We start from the raw sequence: 15,706 nt of genomic DNA on the forward strand, positions 1-15,706 counted from the left end.
GGCATCACTCCCATATCACAAGTAAAAAGGCCTGTTCACACTATTGATTACTAAAAATATGTATGCTACCACCACCGCACGAGTGTCACTTAACTCCTGGCAACGTCTGACTGACCATGAAACAGACTGAAGTCATGGCACACATGCATGATCGTGTTCGCCCAGGAACAAAAATCTGTGCCAGGGGTCCAGATATCCATGCATCTATGGCACTCAGGACAGGAGCACCCATGCGTCACCATGCAGAGCACTTTTTCATCCCAACAACAATGTAGTAATGAGCTCGAAGAGTAAGTATGATAGTAAAAATAGCAACTTAATAGTAATATAAAGAACTAAGGATCCTTGAAGATATACTCCCAATTATGAAACTCCATTTGATCCTAAGTAATTCATGATCACAATAACAACAAAAAAATCGAATTGGTCGAATATTATCTAGGTTTCAATCTCCCTGGTGAAATAAGGTGTTCAGGAGAGTTCCCTGGTCTCCGTCCACAATAGCTAGTGCATCATCTATTGCCACTGAATAAACAAACTGATGATTTGATTCATGGGAGTATTTGTCTCGCAATCAAATCTTTTAATTATCTATTATATTATGCCAATTTTCATTGTTAGAAATAATCATATACAACATGAAAACACTTTTCACATAAGAGCAAACTAAAGTTGCAACCCGTCCAACCACATTCTCTACACAACATGTATGGTGCCACCCATGTAGGCCAGTGCTTCAACGCCCCGCATACGGGCAGTAAGCATTATAATATATAAATGCTACAAAACATACATACATCACATAATCCAGTCATGTTGCACCTATTAACAGGGAGGTTGCATCTGCAGCCACATTTGAATATTTGCTACAATTCAGAGAGCATTGGAGCTCACCCTACAGTGATTCCAGGATCAGCCTCCACAGAGGATCACTTTGTAAGAGATCGGATGTTCTACCTGCTATCTGTTTTTAAAGAGGAAGTTTAATATACTTCTGGAATATCTTTTAAGTTGAACTTGATTACCCATCCACAGACTCTTAATACATTTCAACACTCCACAAAGATGTCCCAGTGAACACGTCTCTCAACCGAATGAAAATCAGAAAAACACATTGACTAGTATTAATGGCAGACGAAAAAATGATGAAAATTACAAATGAAAGTACTAGAAGGAGTGAGAGGAATTAAAGCTTCGGTGGCACCGTTGGCAGCTGAGTTAAAGCTGTTGAACCCTATAGTTCATGCAGCGACTAGCAGGTTAATCTATTGTGAGAGTGAGTTAAAGGATCTTTCTAAAGTATAATGTTAAAAGAGGAAACTGCAAATTTAAAATCTACTCTCTTGTTACTTGCAAAAAGTAGGTAGACTTACCCAGGATTAAGGTGAATACCTGAAGATACAGATGTCTAAGATCTAGTTACAGCGTAGACAACACATTTAGGGAAAATATTTTAGCGGAAATCTTTGGAGATCTTACATTTAAGACCCCACAGCTGACAAATACAGTGTTCTGACAAAAAAATGAATCCTACTCACGTTCTCTCAATTTTGACTTTAAAACCTCAAACTTTTTATTGGCTTAAAATCAAATCTATTTGTACTAATTTATTTCTAAAGAAGGCAATGGAACAAAGAAAATATTGCACAGAGTAGGAAGGAATTAAACAAACAATGCTTACTTCTCGGACCTTGAAAATGTTAATTTCAGAAGGGATTACGGAAATAACTCCACAAAGTTCCTGTAATGCTTAGGGATGAAAATAAAACAAAAGTATTCATAAAAGCAAAAGGTTCGGCTTTTGAATAATGCATTTACAGAGCGAACGCCGTAGAGATACGTCTTATCAAGTACAACACACATGCAGGCACATAGTTACACACCAACATGCACAAATAAAGCACAGAACCACAGGCAAACAGAGCGAAAGGGGGTGAGTCAGGAGGGAAGAAAGGAGAAATAGAAGTAAATGGATGGGGAGGGAAGAACAATGCATGGATGTTGGAGAGTATGGATGAATGTACAGTAGAGGGTGGATGGGTGAATCAATACCTGTGAATAGATGAATAGATTTCACCCTAATACCCACATTTCCCAAGGCAATTGTCCCCATCCAGATATAGAGCTGCTATTCACTGTCCCCACACTGCCTATCTGGGATCGCTGCTAATCAGACTGAACTGGTTGGAAAAGATAGCTTGCTGCTGTCTGCGAGGTGTAGAGGTCTATCTTGGACAGTTTACCCACTGATCAAAAGCACTGAGTCAAGGTCCTGGAAAAAAAAAATTCTGGTCTCTAGGCCATGCCAGACCAGAGAACAAACTCCACTATTTTTTTCCGCTGGCGTAGTAGTGAGAGCCACAGTCCGAACACATCAGTTTCCATCTAACAAGTTCGGATCATCCCAAAGGCGCTCAAGCAGCTGGTGCAGTCACAAGTCCTCAAGTTTTCCCACTGAAAGATGGGCAAGCACCACTATGTAAACTTTCTTATCTAGCCGAATTCTGCTGTTCTTGCCTTCCCTTGGAATTCAGTCACATTGCACCCATTAAAGGAGAAGCTGCATCTGCTACACATTTAATATATGTTAAAATATTAGTGCAACGTAGAGGGTATTCACTGATCTATGCTGTGCTCATGAATCTTGTATTGGACTTAGTACTGAACAGATTTAGGCACAAGCTTCCACAATCCAATGAATGTAAGCTGAACTTTTGGCTAATGTGGAAGAATGGGATTCTAAGTCCCCGTAGCCCCAGGGAATGGCAGGCCAACCAGCATGGGTTACTGGTCAGGTCACAGGAAGATGAAAAGCAGATTTTCTCATTACTTAGTGACTGGGCCACAAGTTTCACAATAATAGGGTTAGTGGCATACTTAAACAATGAGGTGAGGCTATGTGGCATAATATCCGGTGTGAGCACAATGGCATAGCTGCCGTTGACCGACTTGAGGAACCGGCCGCGCTCCTTCTCGTGGACATCGACAAGACTTTCGACTTCCTCAGTTGGACCTACCTTTTTGCCTTGCTGGGCCGCTTAAATATTAGCCCCTGTCTATTGAATCTCATACGTCTATTATACACTGAAATAACTGCCTCGGTCCGAGTGGCTGACTCAGTCTCTAGATGCTATACTATTGGACGGGGTACACGTCAGGGATGTCCCCTCTCCCTATATCTCTTTGCGCTGGCCATGGAGCTGTTGGCGGCCTGGGTTAGGATGGATGCGCAGGTCCGTGGTTTTGAGTGGGTGGCGCGAATCTCGGACCGTATAGCACTGTACGCGGACAATGTGTTGTTCTTCCTCACACGCCCCGATAGGACCAGCCCACGCCTTCTCAGAATCATGCAAATTTTGGGGGAAACGTCCAGCCTGTACATGAATCGGGGCAAGTCTTATCTGTGGCTGCTGCGAGGTGGCGATCAACTTGGCGAATGGTCTCAAGAGGTGGAGTTTGTCCGGGATGGTTTCAAATATTTGAAGGTGTTTCTATCAGCATCGCAGACTATCGCATGGGATAGAAATCTGGCCCCGTTATGGGCACAGATGGGTGATCAGACCAGAGTGTGGTCCCATCTGCCGTTGTCCTTGTTTGGCAGATATGCCATTTTTAAAATGGTCTCCCTGCCCCGGGTCCTATATCAGCTCCAAAACCATCCGTACTTAATACGACAGACATGGTTGCATCAACTAAATGCTGTCCTGGCACGGTTCCTTTGGGGAGGTGTCGTGGCATGAATAGCACTGAGGTCTTGCTTTCAATTCACATACTGTGGTGGCATTGCCATCCCAGATGTGCAGGCATACCACGCAGCTGCGCACCTTCTCGTCCTTATTGATTGGTGGTATGGTGATCGTGAGGACTCGGAATATGCGGTTGAACGTTGGCTGTTGGGTGATAACACATTACACATGACACTCTATTCTGCATCCACACTTAAGGCCCTGCCACCCGCAACCAGAACGGTATTCATGATCTGGAAACATGCACTCCGTTCTATGGGTTGGTGGGTAGGCTTACAAGAGAAACGCCTCTATGGCGCAACGGACAGCCACTTCAGCTGTCACAACTGACTGGTTTTCAAGGTTGGGAGTCCATCAGCATAGACACGGTGGGGGCAGTTACGCATGGTCGAAATCTAAGGTCCTTCCATAAACTTCAGACAGAATACGCTATGCCTCGCGGACAATTTTATAGATATCTCCAGTTTAGACATGCCTTCTCCCCGTATTTAACACAACAGACAGATATACCTGATTTTAACCCCATAGAAGCAAAGGTCTTCATGGGCGAGCTGGGAGACCATAAAATCACCAGAATTTACAGCACACTCCTCAACAATACACCTACAGCACTACACAAAACCAGAGATAAGTGGCAGTAAGACCTAGGACCCCTAGATGAAGATGATTGGGTGGAGGCATTGGAGTCCCCGCACGGTGTGGCAATTGCAGCCCGCCTGCGACTCATCCAATTAAAATATTTGCATCTGGCTTATTGCACCAGACACAGATCATGGCGCGCCGGCCTGATCACATCCCCGCACAGCCTGCGATGTGGGACAGAAAAAGGAACCTTTCTACACACGGTGTGGCAGTGTACGTTGTAGTCGAGGTTTCGGAGAGGGGTGATCACATGCTTTTCAGAGGTTTTGGGGTGGGATTTTCCACTCTCTCCACTACTGGTTATGTTGCATGTCTTTGAGGGCCTGGGCGGCCACAGATACAAACGCCACCTGCTATTCTTTGGCCTCACCCTAGCAAAGAGAGACATTGCCAAGGCATGGAAGGATGAATCCCCGCCGTCAGTGGCGGTGTGGAAAAAGGGCTTAGACTTCATCATGGGCATAGAAAGCCCTGTCTTTAGGGCGAGAGGGTGCAGCCAGAAACATTTTAAAATCTGGAAGAGGTAGGCGGATTACAGAGGGTTATATTTAGAACCCTTTCCCCCCTGATTCTACTATGGAAGATCAATTGACATGATTGTATTGAGCTGGAACTTAAATATTACAGATATCTACTATTGTTATGAATGGCTGGGACTCACGTATATAAGATTCATTTGTGTTTTTTGCAGATATAATGTGGCACTATTGTTGGTGTTTATAAAAAGGTATTTAGCAAAATGTTTAATCTATATAAGACGTTACAGAAACTGTGAAAATGTTGATATCATTATTTGGGGAAAAGTTTCCGTAATACTGGTGATCCTTCAGGCACCAGGCATGTGTCGACTATCAACAATAAAATTACATTGTCAAAAAAAAACAATGAGGTGAGACAGGTCTATGTTAAATGCATATATAGACGTAGTTCAACAATTTGGGTCTACTGACTTGTTCTACCGGATTTAATAATAAGGATGTAAAACTCCCACCCACAGTTGTGGAAAGCAGCATCATCTGATTCTCTCTACTCGTTCAAGACCCGAGTGCTGTATGAGGTGGGCTTCCTATGCACTGGACTTCTTCACTTACTTTTCTTGATAAAGCCCAATGCACAGGGCATAATGATGGCTGTTGCCCTGTGGTTTTTAGTGGGATCTATCACGTTGTAATTGCCTTGAAGCAGAGTAATGGCCTCTTTATTGGTGTTTCCCTTCGGCCAACAAGAGGGCTGTGTCAAAGCCACAGAGAGAGGACTGACACAACTATCTGGCTTTCTCCTTCTTGTTATTATCACCAAGAACGAGAGTGCTCTTTGAGGACATCATAAAGTCAATCAGTCAGGCACCACTTAGGCAGAAGCCCCTTATCCCTCCACTGGTTGCATGGCATCCTTATCAGTGTGAGAGGATAATGAAGCCTTGTTGGAAAAGCTCATGTATAGTCTGAGGAGAGAGGTTTATGAGGCTGCTATTTGTCTTCTCTCTTTAACAGACATTGGGCATTTACTGACCCAGGAACTGAAGAGGGCTGGAAAGGTCATTCAAGACCTTTCCTGAAGAAGTGAATGACTAGCTCTCCACTTCCTAATGCCAAACTGAATGCCATTGAGATGGTGCTTTCCATATCCAGATTCAGCATGCTGACTATTGCTTCCTGACAGACTGCAGGAATATATTTGCCATTTTAGCAGTAGTCTTCCTTGGCAATGCCCAGAGGGAAAGGATATTTCTGCGGGGTCACTGTACCATCAGTCCTCGGGAATGGGAGACTGCATTATGGCCTACTCAAGATGATCAGAGTTCATAACCATATTATTTACTGGAAAGTTACCATTCTCAACAGAAAGGTTCCCAAAGGAAGAGATACGCAGTTATTCTTGCAGTGTTGTTGCTAAAATAAAGGGTGTATAGCAGCCATGCAGACATCTACCATCTGCACGACTGCATTAAATTCCCTCCAAGGCTAACCTTCTAGGGTCTGTAAAAGGCTCATCTTCTGCATTAGTTTGTCCAAACGCAGACACACAGTCTAACAGACTTTACTAACAAATGTCTATAAGTAAAGCTGAATGATCATGCAGGGATGATGGTGAAGAACTTCCTAACACTATAAAAGATAAACCACCAAAGAGGACTTAATTGATCCATTTGCCTGCCTAGCTGTTAAAGACTGAACATTTTCACACAACTCTAGGCAAGGTTAGACTAGACTAAAGCACTTAGCTTAAGAGAATGACTCACTGCTTAGAATGACTGAGTCCTGCAAATCTTAAGAGCTACATAAAACAGCTCCCAATACTTCACAATTGCTGTAGTCCCATAGAGGTGCCAAAGGTAAGGGGACGTTACAGCACTGCAGTGTCTGCCACCTCCTTTAGATTTTTGCCATAACAATGTTGTGTAGTTCCCACTAATCCGTAGGATCTGCAAGTTTGTTGGACAACATAAACTTTGGGTGAAGTGCCTAGATTGATTCCGGGCAACCCTGCAGGATATGTTGGCCTAGAGACCAGCTAGCTCACAGTGCACCATAAGCCCCCCTAATCCTAGCAGGGAGTGAATCCTTTCTGGCAACCACTGAACATGACAACCCTGACCCCTCAGGGATTGTGGTAAAAGATCAGAACCTTTTGCTCAGTCACTCGTGCATACTTGATCTCAGAGAAATATACAGAGAATAGACATTGAGACGTTTTCCATATATTCATTGAACCAACATTATTCTTATATAGAATAAACCTGTTGCGATAATCAGTAGACAAAAGCAGATGAAAGTGAGTATAAGCCCCAAAAGTGTAAATAGTAGATACAGTTCTACCATGGTGCTAAACAGTGTACATATGGAGGCATATAAAACAAGGTAGTAACCAGGTGTTCTCCTACTATGCAATCCCGACTCTATGTGTACCTAGAGTGTGTGTAGGTGTGAAGCTAAGAACCCACTCAAGGGACGATCCAACCCAATTTCCTGGCCTTACTTGGGCACATAACAATAAAGGTTGTAGGACTGCTTTGCTTATTATGTGCATTAATTGTATGAAAAATGAAGAGTCAATCCAACAGATGCACTACGCTATAGATCGCTTGACCAGCCACAGTTGAAAGACCCAGGTGAACAACATGTATCGCCTGGCAGATGGGAAGGATGAGGTAATCAGGTGTGAATGGCAATGCCTGCAGCATTATGAGTGGTGCGTTCAGCGTGAGGAGATATCTGAGGACCTGAGGAGACTTTCCACTGCCAAACCTGGACTGAGGGGGATGCCTCAAATGAGCATGGCCACTCCTGAAGGAGGGAGTGAACCCTCAATAGCCGATTGGTAGATGAGCAGGCACAAGGCCAGGGCTGGGCCATTAGCACAAGGACTTACTGTGCCAACTTGTGCTGTAGTCAGTCTTCAACAGATGGAAGGAGGGGAAGGTGAAGAGATGTTACTAGAACCTGCCTTTGCCAATTCATGTGTAGTAAGTAAGAGGGCACTGTGCTGTAGGTTACCACTGTTTATTCTATTTTGTTGACATTTAAATAACACTGTGTACTCTTTGTGAAACCTAATTCACTTTAGGATGGCCGAGTAAGAGGCTACTCCTTTTGTTATGCATGGTTGGTTATAGGGTGTTTTTTGTATATAGCTCCTATGGAGAGACTTTTTTGACGCTGCACGTGAACAATATTTAAATACCTCTATTATACAGTACAATACCACCAAAAAACGGCAGAGGCACAACCCATGGACACCTCAGTAAACATCAAATGGGATCCACCCAGAAGTGGTGAAAGCTCACAAGTCAAGGATATATCCACAGACACTTTAGTAGAGAGTTTATGATTTACAGTGCAGAAGTATGGGAGAAGATGTGAGTGAAACTCCTGAAGCCTTTGGAAGGCATATAAAGATTAAATATATGGGCGGGAACATGAGAGATAGTTTCCAAAAGAGGGTGTAATGGTGCAAAAGTAGCAGGAGATGCCAATCCACATTCTAAAAGCCACCAACTGTGAAGGCTCTTCCGCAAGTCGCCTTTTAGGGCACCAACCCCAGTGAGTGAAATCAGAGCATCCTTTTTCACTGCCTAGGGGATAAGAGCTGTTCCAAACATTGGCCTACAGTCATCTCAGTAAGACTCAATTCCCAACTATGAATGCTAGGAACATATTTTTCAGTTACAAACTCTAGGAACAGAAAGTATTGTAGGTAGAATGCTGGAGGGCTCAGGAAGGTTGAACCTCACATTAGTTCAGACACTCCTGTGCCAACTCTCTGCTGCCATATTACCCCGGGAAGGTGTGTTGCACTTCTGCGTTACAGACTACCAGAGGGGATAGGCATCCCTGTCTGTTGTGATGGATAGAAGAGTACTACATTAAGTCAGTGTAGACCACTACATACTGCTTCAGTATTTAAAGTATAGACTACTTATAAGTTCCCTGGGTGAGAGAGTTTCTTTATCCAGCGGTTTCAGATGGACAAGAATTTGTATGTTGTTATAAAGTGCTGATGTTCAGTCCTGACAGAAACAGGTGTAAATAAACTACCAGAGTGCTCGGAAAAGCTTGTAGAGTATGTGGTGATTTGGCGGAGCAATGCAGTGGGTAAACTGGATTTCCTGAACCTCAGTAGCTAGGTAGAGTCACTAAGTATATTCATGAGTAGCAAACAGACCAGAAACGTGAAGCTGCTCCAATAGAGGTGAGCATCAAACCCAGACGGACTCCTCAAGGGGAAAATGATGTTACAAAGAAGCAAAGCAAGTGATGCTCAATCGTAATTTCAGCTTTCATAATTCAAGAGGGGAAACATCCATTACAACCCTGGCATTACAACGCAATGCCTTTACAACGCAGTCAATACAATGCAAGCTCCATTACAGTGCATGCCACTACAATGCATACCATTACAAGGCATATCCCTCACTGACCAGTTTCTTCCTTGAGGTAAGCACCTGGAGGTGTTAGAATAGTATTTTTTGTTGTAATGGAACATGCGTTGTAAAGCTTGAGTGGTAATGGCATGCGTTGTAATGGAAGTTGTGTTGTAAAAAACGAGTTGTTAAGGAATGTGTTGTAATAGTTTGCGTTGTAACGTCATACATTCTTCAAGAGTTGCGTAATGGTTAGAGATACTCAAAGAATCTCTTCAATCCAAGTTCAGAGGGGCCCCACAAAGAAGGTTTGCAACTCTGGATCTGACCCATTATGGACATCTGAGGAACTTAACCTTCCCATCCTTAGGAGTTGATCCTCAGATAGCAGCCATGCCCACAGACAAAATACTCTGAGAGTTAGAATGAATACCTATGAAAGGGACTCCCATCTCTGAGATGATAAAATTGGGCCGGTATTACTATGTACCAAAAACTTTTTGTCCTAATGCACTCCAAAATCGTCTTTGGTGGTTCAAAGTCTAATACAGGAACATTCATACAGATCTCGAGGGAGCATCTGGTGAGGGGTCAAGGTTCATACAATAACCTTAAGTGCAAGAGCTGTAAAATGGTAAAGCAGTATGCTGGTCAATTACTTATCTGCTTCAGCAAGGAGATTATTTGCAAACATTGGCATGCATCCTGAAAAGTATCCCGAGAAGAGACTATGTGTTAGATACTCCGGCAAGTAAGTTCAATGATGTGAGAGAGAGAGGGAAACCTGATCAGAAGACATACAAATTCAAAAGTAACTCTCATGCAGTTTTCGGATAAGGGAATGTGTTTCTATGTTAACCTTAAATTTGTAAATCATCTGACACTTATGTCTAGTACAAGTTATACAAAAGGCTAAATAAATACTGGCTGCACTGATGGCAGTCAGCAAGGTTTTTTGGAGTCTTGTCCTCAAGCACAAGACAGTCATAATATGTTGTCTATTTTAAAATGTTTTTAACAAAACATCACTGTATCATCTCCATTTATTCAACTTCTTAATAACCAGCAGGTGTACCACAAAAATAAATTAAAAAAAGAGTGGCAGAGGCCCCTAGAAGCGCAAGAGTTTAAAACCAAAATTAGGTTCTGCAAGGAAAAAATAAAACAACCACACAGTGCTGAATAAAGACAAATGAGGGGAAATAATAAAGTAAGAAAACCATAGACAGATCGAAAAAAAAATTGTTTTTTGGCATCCAATTGAAATCTAAATTAAAAAATAACACATTTCGTTGGATATTTATTTGGAAGAAATGAGAGTAAGTTGCAATCTTAATGTGCAGTTTGGCCTTTTCTTGACCACTGAACTGTAAAAGGGCAAGACGACCTTCAAAATACACTTGTTGCATAAAACAAAAAAGTTTAATCCTAGCGTGCTGGGTAAAGAAATATCATGAACTGTGCAATTTGTTACACGTTAAGTTGTTATTCCTCAATTGGGAGTCGATAGCTCAAATTAAACAAGCAAATGATACCGGCTTTAAATAGCTTACCATCTCCTGAAATGCACGCTGCACTTGTGGTAAAGCCAGGGTGAATTTCACTCTTTCAAATGCCAAGTCCCTCATCTCATCCAGAGTCAGGTCATATCTGTGAGGGCCAGATGCAATGTAAAATTGGAATTAGAAATGGGCAAATTCAGCATGGCCACAATATCTTTATTATCCAGATTTCAATGCAATAAATTAAATTCCATACTAAAATTTGAAATTTATTTGCAAAGATCAGGTAGCTGGGGTTCCATTTACATAAAAGCACTCTCTTATAAATGTACTCATATTACCTGGGCAGCAATGAGTTTATTTCATTGCGTAGATTTTTTTAGACCACACGTGAAGTGTTGTAAGTCATCATCGCTGGCCGTGGCTGAAGTCATATATATATCACATGATTGTAGAGTCTGTATAACATGTACAATTCTAGCGGCTTTCCGTGAAGATGAGGGAAGCATTTGATGTTGGAAACATTAGATTCTGAACATACTCTATATAGCTGACATGGTGCCCATGGTCACAACACTATTGCCTTTAAAGTGCCCCGGAGGCTCAATTCCTTGTTGCAGCCAGGTGAAAGGAGTACAAAAAGAAAAGATGTAAAGCAGCTAAAAAAAAAACTGGTCACCATTAGTCTCCTGTCCTTCCCTATCCTCTTCCATTCCTGGCCAGTGCGGGCTTCCCGGCACGCCCAATAGCGGAGCAGGTAGACAATGCAGCCACCCTCCATGAGGGATCTTATTTGTGAACAGTCACACAGCCTCCAATCCCCACCCATCCAAAATTCTGGAAGTATCAGTACGAGTGGGGATGCGGGAGGTCCCACAGAGAGGTACCTAGAGTTCACAAGCTAATCTCTGCCTGATCTGGTCATCCTGAAGACTTTTCACTCATTATCGCCCCCAGGATTGCAGCCTTTACCTCACCCTCTACATAAGCATGTGGCCAATCAAATACCGAGACTAGCATAGAAAACCATCAACAAAACCGACAAGATTACCACACACAATACTTGCCCAGTGAGGGTTCTGAAAGCAGTGATCATATGTTTGACTCTAGCTTCTTTTTATAGCAGTCATCCCACATTCTTACAAATAGATTTTCAACAAAAAAAAGCTTTATTGCTAAGCTAAAAAATAATTGTTGTAATTAATATTAAATCAAAATGCGCTTATCATCATGCCATACACTCAAGACCACTACTTCTGGTACTTCTGGGGTTCTGGTTGCATGGCTCACCTGAACTTGTGAATTTCAGTGGTCTTTTGGGATTTCGCCTCATAACATAACTTCCCTTAAACGGTTTGTTTTAGGGGATTTTACATTTTTTTATAATAATAAACCTTTGTTTCTTCTGAGTATTACAAATTTAACTTCACTATAACAAACTTTTTCAGTTTTGGTTAAACAATATACTTCAGCCCTGCAGTACACCACTGGCGTAACGAAAGTTGAAGGGGCCCCCCTGCAAGGTACACAGAGTGGCCCCCGCTCTTGATTTAGTCTGGAGCTCTCAGGCCAGAGCACAGTGCTGAGGGGGCCCACTGCAGCTCGGGGCCCACCGCACAGCAGGGGCTGCGGGGGCCTGTGTTACGCCCCTGTAGTACACACCTTGTGCCACAGTCCCTGTGCTTCCAAAGCCCACTCTGCATGGCCTCTAGCTATTTATAGTGGGCTGTAGGCACAAAGGCCTAGCTACTGGTCATGCCCTGAACTAACTACAGCAACAAACATTGATGGACAGAATGCATAACAATGTCATACATTCACCCCAGTACAGAGATCTGGTCCTACATCCATCGTGTTTTGCTCCCCATGCCATTCCAGTTTGAACCCAACTATATGCAAATCAGTCTTGACCCTGCGGTCAATGGGAACAGACCAGCCTGAACTGCCACGCCAGGTTCTCCCTGGACTGGAAACAAGGACCTAGGAACGGTGTTGGGGTTTCACCCCTCATCAGCCAGGATAGCTTGACTGCAATGGCATGAAGAGCACGGGACCCACGTCTGGGCATTCCCGTCCCACTCGGGCTGACAAATGCAAAAAGAACAATTGATAGAATGCAGAACAATGTCATTCACCCCAGTACAGAGATCTGGGTCTAAATCCACTGAATTCAAGCTAGCCTGGCTGATGAAGGGTGATGCCCCGAAACCGGTCCCAGGATGCTTGTTTCCGGTCTAGGGAGGACAGGGCTTGACAGTTCAGTCTGGACTGTTCCCATGAGGCACAGGGTCAAGAGTGATTCGCATATGGCTGGGTCTAAACTGAGGTGGCGTGGTGAGCAAAAGGACGATGGATTTAACCCAGATCTATTGACTGGTGAGTGAATGTTTGATTTGCTCTGCATTCCGTCCATCATCGGTTTGTCTTTTGCTGAACTAACTAGAGGCATGAGAGGGATGTCCATTCACAGGTGTGCACAATAGCTTTTCTGAAGCTATGAAGTAATGAATTCAACATAAGCAATGTAGGGAGGGATAGATAATAGTCCCTGGTGCAGTTCGAATTGACCACTGATTAATGGTAGAAATAATAATAATTCTGCATTTCTAAAGTGCAATCGTATAGCCCCTAAGGGTATCCAGGTGCTGGGGGGAAGTCAGGGAGATTAGGTGAGCTATTGCCCAGAGTCACATGATGCTGAGCTGAGCTGCTGCCGGTGATCGATCCGTAAGCCAGGCACTCCAGAGTCAGCCACTCTAGCCGCTGCACCACACCTCTCCCCTCTGGTCTGAAAGCTAAATCTGATGGTAATAAGACTAGCACCTACAAGCTGTTAAAATTCTTGCCTTTATGAAGAGTCTTGTGAACCACAGAAGTTGGCAAAAAAGTATAAAGGAATGTCTCTACCAATCAAAACAGCAGGCCTCATCTTAGGATATTTTACTATCACCATCATGTAAGGGGCAAACTGAGTAAAATGCCGACTGCCGTTTTCTGAGAATATTCTATCTGAAAGAAAAAATCCCAAATTTCTTGGGTTGACCAAAAATCAAGACAATTCATAACTTGTTAGAGCACTGAGGGGAGTCAATGGTCACTGTAATCTTGGAAAAGGGGCCTGAAAGGACTGATCCTCGGGGAGTTCACATTCCTGAAATCACCATGAAATGGAAAAGAACATCTCTTTTGAGATGGAAGGTTTCTTCATTTGCAGCTGTTCATAGCTGGCCCTACTGAACTTGCAAGGCTCTCATTTGCATAAAGGACAGAGAAACTACATGACTGCAAGTGGCCATCAAGCTGTCTCTGACAACTCCATGCCATTATCAGTGGTGACACTTGCACACACCTTACCTATATTCATTCACTCACTCAATCAATCAATCAAACAGGCTTTATTCGATTTAAAAATTCAAAATCATGAAAGCAGACATATATTAAAATACAATAGAAGTTCCAGCACAAATAGCAAATATAATACGGCAATGATATAAAAAATGTGTTTTAAATGACAAAGGACGATTCATGACATACATATCAACCATCTAAAATGTCTTGGGCAAGCCATAAGGCTCAAAGAAAAAATTTCGAACAATTACTTGTTTTGTGGATTAAATAGTTAGGCATTTCATCACCCGCAACACGCCGTTTAAAAAACCTGCCACTGAACCAATGCAATAACAGTTTTCCAACATCTGGAGGTATTCCAGGGCCGGACGGCATTGCCTCCATCTTCCTCTTTTTAGTAAAGGGATTAGCCATCTGCGCCTTACATTAATATACAATTTACAAAATAAAATTGGATGTAATGTGGTTTGTGGTGAGATGTTATCGCAAGGGCAGCAGCACAGTTCCCTTGACCAGTCATAAATATCATTCACTCACTCACTCCATCCAGTTTCTCTCTCTCTCTGTCTACATGGTGAAAAAAACTTGCAAGCATTTGGCTGTGGAGGGAATTTAAATGATGATTCTGAAGAGGCGAGGTTACATAAAAGCTGGAGGGTTGAGTCTGAGGGTTCCTTCATGAGGAGGAGAATAACTTATCAGCTAGAACAAAAACAAAGCAAAATGGCTGAAAGTTCCGTCTGAAGAAAAAAACAAAAGGTTCATTTAAGTTCTAGGTAAAGTTTGAAGATCAATCTATTGTATCGGGTGAGGTACATATGCGATGATGCTGATACAGGGGAAGAATAGCAGGATACTCTTGATCTCAACCCTCTTCTCGTTTTTGTCCTTGTTCCTGTGCTTTTTGTGATGTACAAAAGAAGTAGCTTCCCAAAAAGACCCTGATAGAGAATTGTGTACTGGATGGTGTGAAGCTCCTTCTCTCACTCAACTGTGCAACTTATCGGTACTAATTAAGAGAGGCCTTGGGTCTTTTGGGCTCCCACGTGCAGATGCAATAGAATCAGGCTGCACCAGGAAATCGTAGAAAATTAAACACAACCTTTGATGGAAGTTACATGGCAGAGGGGCTATTAAACTTTCTGTGAAATTTAGTTTGGGAAACCCGAGCAACCCCAGAGTGCTCAGTGCCTGTTCAGTGGTGTTCAAGAGCACGAGTGAAGTACTGTAAAATCAAGTTTGAATAAGTTATCCAGTGCCACATGGCCCAAAGGTGTGTGATTGGAGGCTAAACCATTCAGAGGCACTGAACTTATGGTGCAAGTGCCCATAGGTTTTGCCCCCTGAATGAACAGTTGAGGACCCCAAATCACAAACAGGGGGAGGAAATGATCACACTGCTCAAGACATGCTTTGCAGAAACAAAGGGCATGCCTGTTCCTCAATTCCACACACCTAAATATGATGGGTGACGTTCTGTCATTAGGTCGATAGTCTCCAATGATCCCGGGCCTTACCTTCACCATGTACTAACGTCTTATTCTCAGTGATTTCATCTGTATAGAATTGACCCGGCATACCAGTAAAAACATACATACAGAACA

At 42.9% G+C, this 15,706-nt stretch overlaps 1 protein-coding gene across 1 annotated transcript in view; it reads right to left on the minus strand.

The window, feature by feature from the left end:
• ACOXL (acyl-CoA oxidase like) overlaps nt 1–15,706 on the minus strand; it is a 1,019,872-nt gene that overhangs the window by 835,446 nt on the left and 168,720 nt on the right. Inside the window, exon 2 of the mRNA XM_085611811.1 lies at nt 10,806–10,902. Coding sequence (XP_085467937.1) covers nt 10,806–10,902 — 97 coding nt within the window. The remainder of the gene's footprint in view (nt 1–10,805; nt 10,903–15,706) is intronic.

Source organism: Triturus cristatus, chromosome 6 (assembly GCF_964204655.1).
Source record: "Triturus cristatus chromosome 6, aTriCri1.1, whole genome shotgun sequence".
NCBI classification, from domain to species: Eukaryota; Metazoa; Chordata; class Amphibia; order Caudata; family Salamandridae; genus Triturus; species Triturus cristatus.